The sequence below is a fragment of the Crocodylus porosus genome, unplaced genomic scaffold (genome assembly GCF_001723895.1).
Source record: "Crocodylus porosus isolate Cpor-Errol unplaced genomic scaffold, CroPor_comp1, whole genome shotgun sequence".
NCBI classification, from domain to species: Eukaryota; Metazoa; Chordata; order Crocodylia; family Crocodylidae; genus Crocodylus; species Crocodylus porosus.
In genome coordinates this window covers 143,778,705-143,796,919 of record NW_017728886.1, presented here as the reverse complement: position 1 = coordinate 143,796,919, position 18,215 = coordinate 143,778,705, and the positions used below count along the sequence as shown (strand labels likewise).

Genomic DNA, 18,215 nt, shown 5'->3' with positions numbered 1-18,215 from the left:
GTATCACCTCCTTGGACCTATTTGTCATGCATCTGCTGATGCACGATAAAGTGCCATTGGCTTTTCTGATGGTTTCGTCACACTGCCGACTCATGTTCATCTTGGAGTCCACTAGGACTCCAAGATCCCTTTCCACTTCCGTGCAACAAGTCTTTCTGCAGACCTTATGAAACCTTCCATTTTTGTTGATGGCCATGATCTAAATTTTCAAATGAAGACATCCCAACTATTCCCCCAAGCTGTTCTTGTGGCCAGACAGAAATTCTTTTGCATAAAAGCATGCATTTCCTTTTTGCTGCACACAAATATGCCTAGTTACTTGTTCACCCATTCTGCTCATATTTTACAAGTGTAACAGAGGTGCCTGTGTAAGCACTTGCATTTTTCACCTTGTGCAGACTTAGAAGTTAGCTAAAAAGTCTTGAGGCTTTAAAGGATTAAATGAAAATACAGGGTTATTAAGGGCTGACAGGCCTTGAGAAATTATTAAAATATATATATGTAAATCATAAGATGGGCTTTGAGACCACCTTTTCAGATGCTAGCTTCAATTTTTATCAGGTAGAAGTAACATCAAGTACAGACCTGCGGTTCTGGGGATTGCAGAAATTGAGGTCCAAAAGAGCCTGTTCTAAAGACTTGACCTTCATCATCTAGTCTATTTCTCCATTATTGTAGGGCATGCAGATTCAACTGAAGGTATACTGCACTTCTAGTGCAGGGGTGGCCAATCTATGGCACATGTGGCACTAGCGGCATGGGCAGTTTTTTTGTGACATGCTGCAGATAGATCAGGGAGCAGAAAGAGCTGCAGATCAGACTGGGGGCACAGGTCAGGAAGGAGAAGGCAGAGCAGCAGATGGGACAGAGGAAAGGGATTGGAGTGGTACTCAAGGAGGACATGAGCCTTAATTTTCGGCATATCTGACAGAAAAGTTGGCCTGCACTGCCCTAGTATATGGATGTTAGTGGGTTGTTTGTAGATCATAGCATGCAGGAGGGGCTGTTTTTGTCATCTGTTTTGTACTTAACTTCTGTTACATGATTGCTTGTGCTTGCAGGGAACAGATCCCTTTCAGTATGATGTTACTATAAAATCAGAGATTTTATTTTCCTCTTAGTTTTGTGTCTTGTCTTCCCAAATAACCCTGTTCATTTGAATCTTCTGTTTCTCTTAGATACTGAAAGACAAGTCTGATGCTTACCTACATGGTGATTCCTAGCCATTGCCCTTCACTGGTGAGGTACGCAGACGCAGCAGTGGGAGGAGAGAAACTACACCAGACTTCAGATTTTGGACAATACAGCAAGGCTCTCTAAGATATTAAGTGTTTCCCCATAAGGGCTACAATGGAGACACTGTCCCAGGACTCTCTACTGGAATGTCAGATTTGTTTCAATTACTACAGCCCGCGACGGAGGCCCAAGTTACTGGACTGTAAACATACCTGCTGCTCCGTTTGCCTTCAGCAGATGAGAACCAGCCAGAAAGACCTGAGATGCCCTTGGTGTCGAGGTATCACTAAGTTGCCACCAGGCTATTCTGTTTCCCAGCTGCCTGATGACCCAGAAGTCATTGCTGTGATTGCAATTCCTCATGCTTCAGAGCACACCCCTGTCTTTATCAAACTTCCTAGCAATGGATGCTACATGTTGCCCTTGCCCATCTCCAAGGAGAGAGCACTGCTGCCCGGAGACATTGGCTGCCGCCTCCTGCCAGGTAACCAGCAGAAGTCTGTCACTGTGGTGACAATCCCAGCCGAGCAGCAGCCTCTGCAAGGTGGAATCCCACAGGAAGTTGGAGAAGAGGAGCACAACAGGAGGGGTGTTGTGAAAAGCTCCACCTGGTCGGGGGTTTGCACTGTCATCTTGGTGGCATGCGTCTTGGTCTTTCTCCTCGGTATCGTGCTCCACAACATGTCTTGCATTTCCAAGCGCTTCACTGTGATTTCCTGCGGCTGAAAAGGGGCTGCTCCCAGAATACTCCTGCGCATTTATTTAGGGGCTAGGAAGGCAGTGGTGGTGTGATGGTGATGGGACTGAGAGAGAGCAATGCACTGCAACATTGACCAATTGCTACAGAATACTTGGCACTGGGCAGCCATTTGATAGTCCAAAGGCAATCCTGAAAAGGTGAAACATGAGACCTCTTTGTTAGGGTACAGAGAAAATCATGAGTGGTTTGATGGTAGCAGCACTGAGGATGACTGCATGTGTCACCATAATCATTTATCAAAGGGACTGTAATTTATAATGATTTTTATCATGTTGTGAGATTAAAGATGTCTACTTAGCTGGTTATACTGTAAAAGTATATGGTATGATCTCTCTCTTTTTCTCTCTCTCTCTTGCAACAAAGTAGATTAAAATCCCAAATGCTTTTTGTATAAGTAGAGTGAAACATGAGAATTGATGTATGACTCAGTAAAGATTATTCAGTGCCAGTCCACACGCATTTTTTTAAAGGTGGGGGAGGGGCTTATAAAAAAAATCATTTAGTTGATAAGGCTTTTTATATATTTTCAATTGCACATAATTAAAGTAAGTTAGTTGTACAGTAGTTTTTAAAAGGAAACATTTTACAAGCAATTGTGTTTCTTATGTAATATGTGTTTGTCATTTGCTTTCCTTTTTTTTGTTTTCCAATGTAGCAATGCAAATTCCCAAACATTATGTTAAATGGAGATCCAAGCTGGGAAGCAATAAAATGAAGTAAGTGGGAGATGTAATAGTGCAGCTAAAATGTTTCTGTGTAAGCCACATCACAGAGTATGGCTGTGAAGTATAAACAGTGGTCATGCTGTTTCATCTCGGGTCTGTCAGCAGGCTCTTGGAAAATCTGACTTTCATGGGGATTAGTACAGAAATGGCTGGGCAGTCTTCCTGCAAGAACCAGATTTAAAAAAACACAAACTGCAGTTTGCTTAGACTTTGGGACCAATTTTGCCACCTCCTTCAAAGAAGTTGAATCTGTATAACTGAGAGCAGCTTAAATGATAAATAACTTCACTGAGACCTAGCCAACCCACATGAGAGTATGCTGGGTCTATATAAAACTTCTTATTTGAGACAGGCCTCACTTGGAAGGTTTACACAGGAAGGGCAAAGGGTGGGATACAGGTACAGAGAGCTGAAGTGATGTCGCCCAGGGACATAGACCTGGGAGTGAAACCAAGCCCTGATCAGATGCTCAGTTGGTCTGTGCTTCTTCCCCCACACCAATGGAATCACATGGGTGTTAAATCTGAGAGGGCATAATTGGGCCCTTTACCTCATTTCAGAGGTACACATTTGAAACTGAAGTGGGAAGAGTATTTTTCCCTCTGTAGGCTGATATTCTGACACTCATGTGATAGCAGTTCACAGCTCCTAAAGGATCAAAATCTTATGCCCTTAAGGTGAGTAACACCTGCTGCAAGAAGTCATATTCATTTATTGCAGAGAAAGTTTATATTCCCAGGGAAAGGCCATATCAGAATTGGGCTGAAATTTTGAATCTGAGTTTTGGAACTGCACCTATGTTAGAAAAAGCTCCAATAAGGCAGTGAAGTCTATTGATTTTCCTTGTTTTTATTGCTAGAGAAAAGAATAAACCATTACACAGGTATAGCCTCACTGGGGAAGTGACCTCTGGTCTATGACTAATACACTTTTTTAGTAGTTAATTTGAGATGCTTCAAGACCATGTAATAACACTGGAGAACATTGTTCCAACTGTACGGTGCCTAATTTAGGCCTATAAGATAAGTCGATACTTTTGCATCCATGTAACTAAATAGAGCTTGTTTCATGATGAACATCATTCTCATTTGGGCATACCGTGGAGAGTACATATCTTCTTTAGAGTGAGATTCCTCTTTCATAAACATGCCAGCATTATTTTTTCATATGTATTAGCTAGGAATGGCATAGATGTGCCTAACTGTTACGGTATTATATGTAAAGCTGTGTGTGAAGATGAAGCTTCTAGTACTTATTAAGCTAAATTTATCTATTGTTGTTTGTGTAGCAAATACCCCAAATATGACCTATTTGATACCATCATAATTCCATGCAAGGAGACTGTGCACAGATTTGTTTATGTGCCCGATTGACAAATGTTTGCCATAACCAAATTGATTGAAGGCAGCCACGTAAGTGGGATACAGAAGGATGGCACAGAAAAGCCAAATGCACGTGGTGTGAAATTGCTAACCTGTATCGCTGCTAGGGATTAGCATTCATGCTGTGCTTGGTGGTCCAGTCCACTAAGATCCTAACCTGTTCTGAGGTAGATCCAGTCACGCCTCTCCACTGCCTAGCACGCTGTAGTAATGTAAACTTGTAGCAGAGGAACTATTGTGTATACAGAAAGCTGTTGGATCAGAAGAGCAGCGTTTTTACACCAACTTTGCTGTGCTTCTCATGAGTGCCTCCAAGAAGCAGGCAGACTAGAGCAGCAAGTCCAGGGAGCCCAACATGTCCAATGTTAATGTTTGTTGCGACTAGACAATGTCTACTTTAAGCTCTTGGTGAAACAGGTTCTCTTCATTTTTCAAGTAATGGCTGTCTTAAAAAGTCCTTCATTTTTGTTGCTATATGCAAAGTGCAGCATGAAGGACAAATCAAAAGTTAAGTTAAAATAGTGTACTGTATAATGCACTGCACAACAGGCAAATATGGGGTTCATCTGGTATTATTGCCATAGGTATCATATTAGCAGACTGCCACACGGTATTATGTAACAGTACACTGTTTTGTTAGTATGAGTGTCTTCTACTGTTAGAGCTGGCTGAAATGCACGTCTGACCTAATTTCTGATCTGGACATTTGCCTGCTGACAGCCCTTGTGTGAAAGCAGTAAGTAAAACCTCAAGATTTTGTGTGCGTGTGTGTATGTATGCGTGTTAAAATTATATTTTTGACTAGGAGTTACAGGCATGTTTCTTTTTTTTGCTTTAGTTAGTGTATCAATTTAAATTTGCAATTTCCATATCATGTTGGATCATACTGCCTTACGCTGGCTCATGTAGAAATGAAGTATGGTATCTTGTAATGTACAATGTTTCATCATTTCTTAAGTAGGTTAGTATTCATACGTTAAAAATGCAGTGTGATCTGTCCCACAGTCCAGTGTATGGCATTCAAAAATAATACTATATGGATCTGAGTTTAAGAAAATGCTGATATAATTATTTCTGTGACAAAAAATATAAATCTATATGAAACTCAAGGTCTTCACCAAATTTGTGCCAAAACAAATCACCTGTTTTTCATCAATATTTTGTGATCACTACCCGGTTCTTAGAATGAAAACTTTGCTTTTCATCAGTAATTCGTGATCACTACTCAGTTCTTAGGATGAAAACTTTTTTTTGGTGACTTCACTACTATTTTAACAAGCATTATTTATACTAAGCATTTATAATACATTTGTCTGGCGTTATTCATGCACCTGTTTTAGAGGACAAATTTCCATATATGAATGTGTAATTTATTTGCTTGTTTAGCAGGGTGTGTAGCTTTTATCTGAAAGATGTCAGCTTCTGGATTTTGGGAGTTTTGGGGGGGGGTTTATTTGGTTTTTTTGCTTGTGCTTTCCTGACAAACTGAATTTAAGGTTCATTTTGTGAAATTTTTGTTCAGTAAATTTTAAAATTCAGAATATGCAATTTTGGTATGCAGGATTTTTTTTAAATGTGATTAGTGGTTGTTCATGCAATTAATGAGGTGTCAAGGACCTCAAATGTTTTGTAAATGTGAAGTAATTGTTAAGTCCAAATTTTCATCTTTATTAATGATGCCCAGTATGATTAAATATTAGCAGGAACAGAGTGCAATCAAGTGAATTATGGTCCCTCCATTTTTTTCATCCCTGGTGCAGCGACTGAGCCTTGCAGCCAAGGCAATGGGGGGAGAGAGGGATGCTGCCCACCCATATGATGCTGGGGGAGCCTGTAGCTAGGGAGATGGAGGGAGCCATGGTTCTTGCTCATATAGTCCCTGTGGCGTGGAGCCCCTAACTGCTAAGGAGTTGGATAGCCCTGCACTAGATTACTGCATGACTTGGGCACACAGCTTGTGGTTTTACCTTGCTTTTGCCTCCATACTCACAATTATTGCAGTAAGGTGACCCTACCACCTCATTGCTGAATGGCCTGAACAACAATCCAGAAACTTTATGTGCCTCCATGAATTCAAGCCATGTTTAAATAAACTACTTTAAGCCGTGCAGGAAACTTCCATATTTGTAGTTCATAAATTTAGCGGGATCACTGGCTTTAACATGTTTCCTCTTGCCAGCCTCATGGAGTACATGGCTTGACATTTTTTATTTTTAGACTTTTATGGGGGAAATGCATCATGACAGATGAGATCGAACATCACCCAGGAGGCTACTGGAAGGATTCATAAACTGTAAAATTAAAGGGCTTTGTGCTAGGTCATTTAGCAAGGTAAGATTCTGGTGAAATGCTGCAATGGAATTACAGCACATTAGTGACCTTTCCTGTGCTCTGTGTTGTTGCTGAGTCTGACAGCTGCGATTATTCTTCAGTTCTTTCTTGGTGGCATTTTAACCTGTTGCATGCTGATAATAAACTAAAGTTCTTCTTTCACAGTTCTCAAGTTGAGCAGCCTGGCTGTCAATTCTCACCTGCTCCTAAGCATCCCTGTCAAATGAGTATTTGGTAGGCCTGTGCGAAGTGGCTAGTATTCACTTTGGATTCGGATTCTGCTGATTTGGGGGACAGCGATTCGATTTGGTGATTTGAATCACTGTCCCGATTTGATTCATCTGAATCAGCCAGGCCAGGCATATCCCCTGCCTGCTTTCCCAGCCTGGCAATGCCTGCCCCAGCTCCTGGCTCTTTGGGGAAAAAAAAAGCTCCGACTCACTGGGTGCTGCCGGGCAGGGGGCAATCCCTGCTGCCCCCTACTGCCCCATGCTGCACGGGGGGGCTCTGCATGAGCCCCCTGATCCCTGCCTTGCTCTCCCAGCCCTCCTATGGATGCCCCATCTGGGCCAGCTCCAGCCCCTTAAGAAAGAAAAAAACAAAAAAAACCCTGGACTTACCATGCCTGCTGTGCGGGGCGTGATTCCTGCTGCTCCCCATTGCCTCACACCATGTAGGGGGCTGTGCACAAGCCCCCAAAGCCCTGAGGCCACTGCAGGAGCGGTGCATCCTGGGGCTTTTCTCCAGTTTTTTTTTTCCTAAAGGGCCAGAGCTGGCTTGGTTGGGGCACCCATGGTGGAGGCTGGGGGAATGAGGGGGGGGTCATGGGGCTCCTGCAGAGTCCCCCATGCAGCGTGGGGCAGTGGGGGGCAGCAGGGATTACCCCCCTGCCCAGCAGCACCCGGTGAGCACTGGGGCTTTTGTTTTAAGGTACCGAGAGCTGGGGTGGGCAGGGACAGCCATGGGCAGGGGCTGGGAGAGCAGGGGATGTTGGGGGGAGGTTGGCAGGGATCCACTTCCCCACCCCTAGTACTTTCCAGCTTGGAGCTGGCTGCAGCTCCCTATGGCAGTGAGGAGGGACTGCCTGAATCATCAAAGCTCTCTGAATCTTTTCCAAATATTTGGAGAGCTTTGAACTGATTCGGACCTTTTACTTGGTCCCCTGATTTGATTTGGAGATTTGGCCACCAAATTGGGCTGAATTGAATCACCACCCGAAGTTTCGCACAGCTCTAGTATTTGGTTCCTGAAGCCATTTAGCAAACCCATTTTAAAATATACTGTTAATGCTTTGATAAATGCTTCATTTTGAATTTGAACAGTCAAGCATTCTTCTAAACGTAAACTGCATTTCACAAGTATTAGAACTTGCAGCAGGAAAAATTATTTCCCTTCTCCCTCTTCCTTACCCTCCCTCCTCAGTAACAATATCACAACAATGACAATAGGGATGCACATGTGTGTCTGTCAACACCATAGGCTTAAGCAAAATGCTGGAAGGCTGAGGAGAGTGCATGTGCTGTAGCATGTGCTGCACTCCTACTTACGCAGAACAGCCATGTTAGGGAGAATTATTATTGTGGCCTCAATAACCTGGAATGGCTGAGTACTCTGGGATGGTAGTGGAGCGCATTCTGTGGTAGCATCTTCTATGTGGAGGACCTGGCATCTTTGCCTGGGTTTCATGCACTGTGAGCTGCGGCTCCCACTGTGTTGTAACTTCTACAGCCTTGGCTGGGACCTCCCTGCTCTGCTGGACGCTGAAGTTCCTCGTTCCCTGTTGCACAGGGCTTCTCAACCTAGATCAAAGTTGGACCCGCTCCCTGGCCTGGTGTTGAGGTATGGAGCCATTAAACTGATGCTTGCCTAGGGACTGTGTTGGCGCAGGGACAGGTAGCTGAATTTTGAGAGTATCAAGGGCTTATGCAAGGAGGAAAGCATGAATAGTGGTGCAGTCTCCTGAAATGAGCAAAATGTCTGAATGTGTCCAGAACGGAGATGGTTGAGAATGAGAATGACAGCTTTGGGGTGAACACAGGGTGCAAAGGAGGTGGGGCAGTGCTAAGGCCAGGTACAGACATTATACTTTTACTGGTATAAGTGATTGGAAACCGGTCTATACCTGTAACACACATGGACTGATTTAAAAATGGCAGAGTCTAAGATTTGCACCCCCCCTTCCACACCAAAGGGTGAACGTTTGTTCTGTTCTCTACTGATCTAAATATGCTGCTTAAAGATAACCATGTCACTTAGGTCAATTCTGCCTTGGGCTTTTTGAATGTCTGTACCTAGCCTAAGCTGGCAGAGAAGACCTAAGCAGTATCCAGAACCATGTTATATGTAGTGTGTGGAAACACTGAGCTCATTTAAAACAAATTGGTTTAGTGGTCTCTGTCATATGATATCTCAAGAGTAGCTTGCACTTGAAACTTCATGTTTTGCTTTGTGCAGTCCTCTGGTCCCTTATAGTTTCGAGGCTGCATGTTTTGATAGTTGTATTTTCTCCCTAATTAAGAAACTTGAGAGAGCCTGTTCAGTGTTTTTGAAAATGAAACAATTATTTGAAGAGCAACCTCATTGACCTGTGTGTGTGGATTGGTGTTAGGTCTTTTTGATAAATCAATTCTTTTTAGTTTTATTTGTATGTGTGTAGAAGATCCAGAAAACAGGCTGCCATGTCCCAAAACAAAAATGAGCTGGACTAACAACATTGGAAATGCTCATTTAAAAGCCACATAGTTCTTTAGAAAGCTAAAGATTACTCTGTGCTAACACCGCTGTCCCATCTGTTTGAGAAACTATTGGGTTTAAGACACATGCACTGGCTATTTGGTACAACTGTTGTACTTTGCTTTTATATAAGGAAAAAAAGGGATTTGATCAAAGAGCTGTTCCCCCCCCCCCCCAACTATTTGACTCTCCAAATTCCTTAATTTTCATCAACTTGAAAAGTTTGAATAGCTGTTTGCCCATGAATGTTTTCTTGCTTACTTTAAGGATTATAAAAGCATGTGGGTAATGCCACGGGTAATGCCATATAAATATTTCTTTCCCGGTTCCCAGTTACATATATTAGCCAAGTCTTTTTTTTTTGTAGTTAGACCCATTTAGAGGCATCTGAATCTGGCTCAAGATCTGAAAAACTCCCCAACCTATCAGGTTGCTTGAACCCAGATTAAAATACCACATTTTGGTCCAAATCTAATTTGTACATAGGCTCTCAAATATTGGAAAATGAATGTCCTGTCCCTATAAATAACTAGATTCATAGCAGCTTTCAACAGTGCACAAATATTGTAGTTAGTTTTCCTCCTCTTTTAAATGTTAAGGGGAAATGTAGCTAATCATTGTAAAAGTGTCTGGCCTCACTCCAAAGAAAAATGATATAGAATATAAGAAAGTGGAACTGATAGGTAGATATGAAACCTTTTAAACCAACCTATTTCAGCTGAAAGGCTTAGATTCCCATGAGAAGAAAGGCAGGCACAATTCTCAGAGTTCTAGCCAGTTGCCAATTGGAGAGCTTATTTACCCAATTTGGAATAATGCTCACAAATGCTTCTCAAATGCCAAAGATATGCTGAAGAAGTATGTTCTTCTTATAGGACTACAGAACCTGATTCAGGAAAACCTCTTCATCTGGAAAAGCATATAACCTGGGCCTTTAAGCAGGTCCAAATATATTTAAGCAAATGCTTGAAGTTTGTGCTTAAATGGTTCCTTGAACAGGGATGAACATAACCCTGTGCTCAAGTGCCCTCTTGAATTCTAGCTAGGCCTTGAATATCAAATGCCTATGCAAAGTAAGCTTTGCCTTGGAGAAGAACATTATTTTATTTTGCAATTTAGAAGTAGATTGACTAGAAGATGCTTCTGTCACTGTAAATCCTGGAGGACAGCTGGTATCAAGCTTTTGAATGCAGAAGTTTGTAGTAAGATTCCAAAAGATTATTTCTATTTTAATTTCCCATTTTAGACAGACTTGAGTCTTTAACTCATCCCCTCTAAAAAGTTCCCCCCAAAACTTATCAAACCAAGAACATTGTAAGTGACCGTAATAAAACCCCCCTAGAGAAACAACCTGATTTGAATCACTTTTTTCTATGCTGCAGTGAAAATGCTAAGGCATTTACTAAACCTATAGATTGATGTAACTGAGTTTCTTGTTCATGTTGATCTGGCTGAACCTAGTCAGCTATAATAAGGCTGCATGGTTTTTTTCCATCTGGGCTGGACAAGATGAGATCAGCACACTCCATAGCTGGATTTATCAGAGAGATAAGGGCAGTAAAATGTTACCAGTAATGAGTGTAATTTGTGCTGTACAAAGGATTGCAACATTTAGTGCCTTTGGTCAGTCATTCAGGCGGAGCAAACCTGTCACAGCTCCAGAGAAGTAAAAAAATCCAGTGTAACTGTCAAGATGAACAGTTAAATGGGGATTTTCTTTTCTTTTCTTTTTTAAAACGAAATATACCCAACTTTGTCTGCATTTGTTATTGCTGATACTTGATTCATCTGACTGCTTTTAGTTTGGGTCTTTTTGCTCCAGTCCTTTAACAGGAAGAAACAGCAGCTAAATAACTGCTTGTTCTTCTTCATTACAGAAGACAGAATCCCTTCTTTTTTTCCTCTTAGGGATTACATTTCCTTCTGTATATACCTCCTTCCTGATGCATTGTCCATAAGTGCTACCTCTTTGTGCTGTGTTGTGAATGATGTTAAACAGTAGGAGCAGCTTGCTACAGAACATGGAGCAACCTCAATTCACTTAATAGAAAGTGATATTTGTAATAACTTGTTTATCTGCTCTATCTATGATCAACCACATTATCCGTTTTACAAAATAAGATACAATATTTCACCCTTGAAATATGACCCTGATACAGAAAACAGCAACACATCACCCATTAAAACCAAACTGAACATTAACAACAACAAAAAATGTTTTTTTTCAGTTTGGTTTTAAAAATAAAATAGTACTGTCCTTGCATTTCTTCTTCTTTTCTTTCATTCATTTTCTTTCCTTCTTCTTTTTTCTTAGTAGGTACATCAGTGGTAGAAGTTTGAGATTTGGTGGACTCTTTTGGGGAGGAGGGGAAAGGAATGGAAATTTGTGACTTGGATTTTTCTGTCCTTGATATGTTTCATAATGTATAGGTGTGCATCTGTCTGTAATATATCATAAATACTATAAGAAGTGAAAACTGTGATGGCACCACAAATCTTAACAAAATGTCACATGCTGTCACATTTAAGATGCAGATTGAAATGTGCTCACACATTGCTGTATTGATACAGGAGAGTTTAGATTTTGAATTTTTGTAGTGATGTACACACAGATAGTTCTGAGATCATACCCAGGCCTTATCCTTCATTAAGTAATTTGATTGGATCAGCTAATGAGGATCTTCATGATATGTAACATATGAAAAGGGAATCATCATTTTATAAATCTGCAGTAAGTAGCCGTTGATCAACAGCAGTAAAATAGGTATGTGGAAAAATTCCTTGTTCCCTGAACAGATTGCTAAACCTTTGCCTTGAATCAATGACCTGGGTTTTGCCTCGGGAAATACATTTTTCATTAAATCCGGTTTATGGGATTTGGCTCAAATGGATTGATTATGTGCGTCAAGTGAACAGGATTTGGCCTACTATCATTGTCAATGTGTCCTGAACTAGTAAAGTAGGAACTTCTTCCATCTCCCTAGGATGCTTCAGTCTAGAAAGGCATATTATAAATATCATTGGTACAGTCAAACATATTTGCATGAGGGCTCTAAAAAGGTCTTATGCTTTGTTGTCTAGTGGCTATTATGAAAAATGATTTTAGGGACCACTTAGGAGTAATGTGAGAGCCATGCCAGACTCTAAGACAGAGACATGCTTTTTACACCTCTATTTTCCATGACTTGGGGAACTGCTGTTCCTTATGCACACCTTTGTACTAAAAGGGAAAAACAGCCTGCAGGTTGGCCGCAGACCTAACTTGCTGCTCTTGTTACTGAGCAGTCAAGAGAATGCTGCACTGCTTACATCCTCTTTTGCCTTTCCTCCTTTTTCCTTTTAAGTTGTTTTTGTTTTGCAGTGCTTGAGAGCGAAAGCAGTGAAGCTGTTTTTAAAATTCAGGTCATGTTTATACCATCTGCTCTGTATCTATTTAAATGTTGTTGGAGGAAAGCAGAGGTGCCCCCAGTTTTCAACTGTGCTTCAAATGAGTCCCGGTGGAGTTCCTGTTGCAGAAACTAAACCTGGCTTTGCAGAGGATCTTTGAGTACCTAGCTGTGTTTAAACCCTGCAAGTAAGCTGATGAGATGTATAGCTGTATAGCAGTTGCTGGAAAATTCAAAGGGAACAGTTGCCAGGTGCTTCTTCTACCTATCAGACTGGGCATTTGCTGTGGACAATTAAAACAGAAAACCATGGTCTATTGTGCCATATGGAGAGTTGTACTGAAAAGAGTAGTAACTGAGGCAACACACATAGCCATGTTCTCTGGGGAAGCCACTTGCCAACTTTCCAACCTGCAGTTCAACTGACTTATGATTGATTTCAGTTTAGATTGTTTCAGATGCACTATTTCTAATAGCTCCAGTAGAGCTGCAAGCAAACTGTAACTAGCTGGTCACAGAAAGCCAGTCGCTATGGCCTACCTTTTATGTTTTGAACTAACCTTATTAGCAGCACGGGCTATATTGGCAAATCCAACAAGAAGGAGTGAGACTGGGGAATGATTTGGTTTGGTGTAAATAATCTTCAGGAAGTGTTTTAAAATAACTCAAAACAATCATGACAACTGAAAGACCTCAGTGCTCCTCTGAAGATATATTTGCCTCTTTAGACAAATTTTTTTGCTGGCACAGAGATATAAACATATTGTTAGTGTGTATGTGGTTGTGTGTGTCTATAATTTCTTTTACAAAGATGAATATACTTTTTTTTTAATCCAAGTGAGAAATGTCTATTCATTTATATTTTCCTAGGTTATGATTTCCTCTCTGCAGCCTAAGTTTTCAAACCATTTTCAGTCCTGGTAATTGGTCCATGAGGGTTGTTAAGGTGGGGGCATCCAAGGTATTGCTGCAGCCCTGCGTTCTCTCCAAGTTGATGTGCTCCTTTCCCCTCTCCAGTACTCTTCAGCGCCCACCACCAGCCCCGTTAATTATATATTCTGATCAAGCTAGGCTGATACTATCGAATGGTTGTTAACTGAAGTTTTTGACATGTTTCATTAGCAATAACATGCATAATTTATCTTAGAAGTGGTTGTTTGTTTTTTTTGAAGGGCTGTGTAGCCCTATAGATATAGGAGCTGAGCTGTTGGGCTGTCTTGTCAAAATGTTGCCAAATGCTGATTTTCTAAAGAGGATATTGACTGCTGTTTATAAATCTGAATGTCTTTAAAAGCATTCTTTGCTTGCTTCTTTTGTCCTAGATTGTGTCAAAAAAAAAAAAAAAAGTCTGCGAGTTTTTGTTTTTCCCCCTATACTAGCCCCAATTTTAATATATGGTATTTTTGTATGCCAATCTCTGGTGTCTTGTCCTTTGTATATGTGGAAATGTTGATTTTATGAGACCTGTTCAAACACATTTGCTATGATTAAAATCCTTTAAAATGATTTTCAATAGACTAGTGTGCTTTTTAAAAAAAATGTGAAAAGAAGAAATCGGCCAGGACACTCACTCATCAGCTCCCCGGAGAACATTAACAGGGTTGGGCAGTAATAGAAGAAAAGCAAGATCCTTAGCCAAGTTTTATGTGCGTGAAGGTGACTTCCAAGTGGACCATAAGATTTGTTTATGCCTTTATCAAATAAAGATTTGGAAATTTCTTTCTGACTCCTTTGCTTTTCATGGGCAACCCCACCTAAGCCAGCTCACTGCAATTTCAGTTTTGCTTCAATTTGAAAATTGCTACCTAAATCGCTTTTGGTTTCAAATGCTTTCCCTACCACCTTGTTAATGTTACCATATTCCAGGTACTCTCATATGCACTTACTTTACTTCCTTGAACGTAGGGGGAACCGAACTCTCAGTTGTGCGGAGGCAGAGTTGACCCAGTGACATCGGTGGAACTCTGTTGATTACAGCAGCTGAGGATGCATTTTGATGCAGACCAAATTTATCTTGTCCTATTTGACACAAGTTCCTAAATTTCAAATGAGGATAGATTGCACTAACTAAGGACCTGAACTGCAGTAACTAAGGACCTTCTTTCCTTGAAAAACTACCTGTTTTGAACTGTCATTTGTGACATATCATTTTGTTCTCAGTTGACCCACGGTGGAGGAACCAGTAGCAGTCCCATTGCCGGTTGAGTTTTATAAGAAAAGAAGTCAAGTTCTTGCTTTAGCACTGTCTAGATGTGCAACCAGTGAATTTTGCCATGTTGTAGCCAAGCAAGAAATGTAAAACTATGCAGGAAAGTTACTGAAGAAAGGGCATCTCTGTGTGCATTTTCTAAAGGAAGGCTTTGCTGTCAGCAAAGCAAACAGGTTGTGGCAATCAGTTCCTTATGACTGACTGCGAGGCAGGGAGCATCCTCAAATAGTAACACATTCTTCTTCCCATGAAAGCAACAGAGGACATTTAGAAATGAGGATATTTGGCATGTAACTTCTCTGTTGTACCTAGCAGTGCAAGTGCTAAACTTAAAAACTGGTGTTTTGATCCCTTCCACCATGAAACTTAAGAAAAAAATAGCTTTGGTTTCTACACTGCATGTTAATATACAGGTTTCCCTTACTTTATGCTATGCATGTGTTCCTGGAAAACAGCACATAACTTGAATTCGCGTAAAGGGAACCTGCTTTACAATGTAACAAAAAGGAATATGTTCCAAGACCTCAACTGTACTGATCCCCAGACCCATTTGTACCACTTTTGCAAGACAGTTTTGGTACTCAGTACATGCAGGCACAGGGCACTATCATAATGGGGACAGCAACTACAGAAATAAGTGTCGCAGACAATGAGGGAGGAGCACAGATCCCTACCGGAGACTATATTTTGGTGCGTGTCACTCCCACAATGCACTGCACAAAGCAGCTGACTGTGGGTTTCCACCACACAGATCACGTAAGAGTGACCTTACCTCACATATAATGAATTTTTGGTATAAAAAGGGTCATCACATAAGAGTGCATTCACACATACAGAACCCACAATAAAGTGAGGGAAACCTGTATATCTCTTGAGAAGAGAGATCAAGTTCAAGACAGAAATTTCTTTGACTGGAGAATCAAGCCCTTTTAACATTGTGAAACTTGGCTCAGATAGACAGGGCTAGATTTTGATTTTGTATACCTGAGCATAAATCAAAAGAAACTACTTTGCAGTGAATGGAATTTATTCTAGTGCAAATCTTACCTAAATGAGCCTTGGCTCACAGGCTTGATCTACTCAATTGTCAAGAAGCCTTTTACATGTCATCATGCAACATTTATATTCTAAACTGTGCCAGGCACTGTATAAATACAATCCCTGCCCTCAGTCACAGTCTAAATAGACTACAAGTAGGAAAGGCACGCAGAGGTGTAATTACTTGTCTGAGGTTACATAATAGTTCAGTGTCAGAGAGAAACTAATAGATCCAAGTTTCTCTTCTCTTCAGCATCCTGTCCACTGGTCCATAGAGCCTCTCCTAACAAAATTATCAAATTGACTTAAGTAATGTACAAGACAATGAACTTTCAAGAGGAAAAAGAATCAAGTCTTTTGCAAATAAAGACAAATCAAATGCTGGGAACTGCAGAGTGAAAATTACTGGGTGTGTCTACATGTGCAATTAATGCACCTGAAATTTCTGGCTAATTGAAGTGCTTTCCAGTGTGCACATCTACATGTGCTCTCCCCCATCAGGAGCAAATTGAGCCTGACAGGAGTGGCCCAGTCCAGGACTGCTCCTGCTCTGCTCTAACTCCACTGTAGGAGACAAGGAGAGCTCTCCTGGCTCCCAGGCCATGTGGAGATTAGGATGGGTCCCGATCTCCCACTGGCAAGCAGCATCCCACTGAGCTGGAACAGCTCTCCCTGCCCCCTGCAGCCCCCTTCTCCCCCCCCACCTGCTTCCTAGGCTGATCGGGAGCATTTTCTCCCAGTCAGTGTCTATACACGTGGTATGGCACATTAGTTAATGCTTCATTTTTCAGGAACTAGACAACAGTGCATTAGACTAAGATACCGTGCAGTAATTGCTGTGCACATGTAAACAGTGATGCTTTACTGTGCATTATATTAGTCTAATGCACAGCAAAGTGTCTCGTGTAGATGCATCTAGTGGATGTGGAAAACTAGATGGGTCAGATATCTGATTTTGCTTTGCTGTAAATCAGGTGAACTCCACTTACTGTAAGTGCTTTGGTATGAGATCACATTTCAGCTCAAACACATGGGCTTTGTTGTAAAAAGGATGGCATATTGTATGTATCACTTATGTACCACTGTACACATTTTACTATCTAAAGAAACAGAGTCATAGAGAAGTAGGGCTGGAAGGGACCTCCAGAAGTCATCTAGTCTAACCCCCTGCCTGAGGCAGGATCGTCCCTATCCAAACCATCCCACACAAACCATCATCTAAAATCTACATAAGACTGCTGTCAACCCTGACACAACACAGACCTAACACCTTAACTTGCCACAGGTAAAGTAGGGGAACCATGGCAGCCATTCTTGCTTCTATGAAATGTTGTCAATATATGTTCTCAAGAGGTCCTGGGTAGAGGGCCATGCCTCCCACTACAGAGGAAGGCAAAGCCCCTCACAGTCTATACGAATCTGACCGTGGAGTAAAATTTCTTCCTGACCCCAAATATGGCGATTGGTCTGACCCTGAGCAGACGGGCAAGATCCTCTAGCCAGGAGCATTGGCACACCCTAGCCAAGTCCCCAGCCTTGGCTGTAGGCAATACCCAGTGCCTCTGGGAATGGTTAAAAATGCCCTGACACATATAACAGAAAAAAAGAGATGGGGGTGGATGGAGGGGGAGGAGTGTGGCAGGAGAGAGGGCAGCCAGAAAAGTCTATAAGCATGCGGAATACCCATGGTAGAACAGAAGCATACCTATGCCTGGATCACCCTGACTAGTGGCTGTCCAGCCTTTTCTTGAGCACCTCCAGTGATGGAGAATCCAAAATTTCCCTAGGCAGTGTTTTTCACTGCCTCACTACTCTAACAGCGATGAAGTTTTTCTGGCTATCCAAGCTAGACTTAGTTGCTGCAACTTCCAGCCATTGGTCTGCATTCTCCTTGTTGCAGCAAGATAGAAGGTATTTTTCCTCCTCTTTATGGCAATCCTTCAAATATTTGAAGACTGCCATCATGTACTCTCTTCAGTACCTTTTCCACAAACTGAACATGCCTAGCTCTTTCAGCCTATCCTCATGTGACTTGCCTTCCAAGCCCTTGATCATCTTTGTTGCTTACCTCTGAGCCCAATCTAACTTCTCCACATGAATGTGGAGCCCAGAACTGCACACAGTACTCCAGATGAGGCCTAATCAGTGCCATGTAGTGAGGTACTATCACCTCCCGTGCCTTGCACCTAATGCTTCTATTGATGCATCCCAAAACTGCATTTGTCTTTTAAGCAGCTGCATCACACTGCAGACTCGTATGGAGTCTGTAGTCTACCAAGACTCCCAAGTCCTTTTCCATAGTGCTGCCATCCAGCCAAGTGTTACCCATCTTATAGTTTCATAGTTTCTAGGGTCGGAAGGGACCTGAGCAGATCATCTAGTCCGACCCCCTGCCATGGCAGGAAAGAGTATTGG

At 41.7% G+C, this 18,215-nt stretch overlaps 1 protein-coding gene across 4 annotated transcripts in view; it reads left to right on the top strand.

The window, feature by feature from the left end:
- The window catches only part of RNF152 (ring finger protein 152), a 60,395-nt gene extending 53,786 nt beyond the window's left edge, over positions 1-6,609 (top strand). For all 4 annotated transcript variants that reach the window (XM_019542120.1, XM_019542143.1, XM_019542127.1 and 1 more), the window contains exon 2: positions 1,179-6,609. In XM_019542120.1, the coding sequence (XP_019397665.1) occupies positions 1,351-1,962 (612 nt within the window). In that variant the 5' untranslated portion in view covers positions 1,179-1,350 and the 3' untranslated portion in view covers positions 1,963-6,609. The remainder of the gene's footprint in view (positions 1-1,178) is intronic.
- Positions 6,610-18,215: the final 11,606 nt, after the last annotated feature.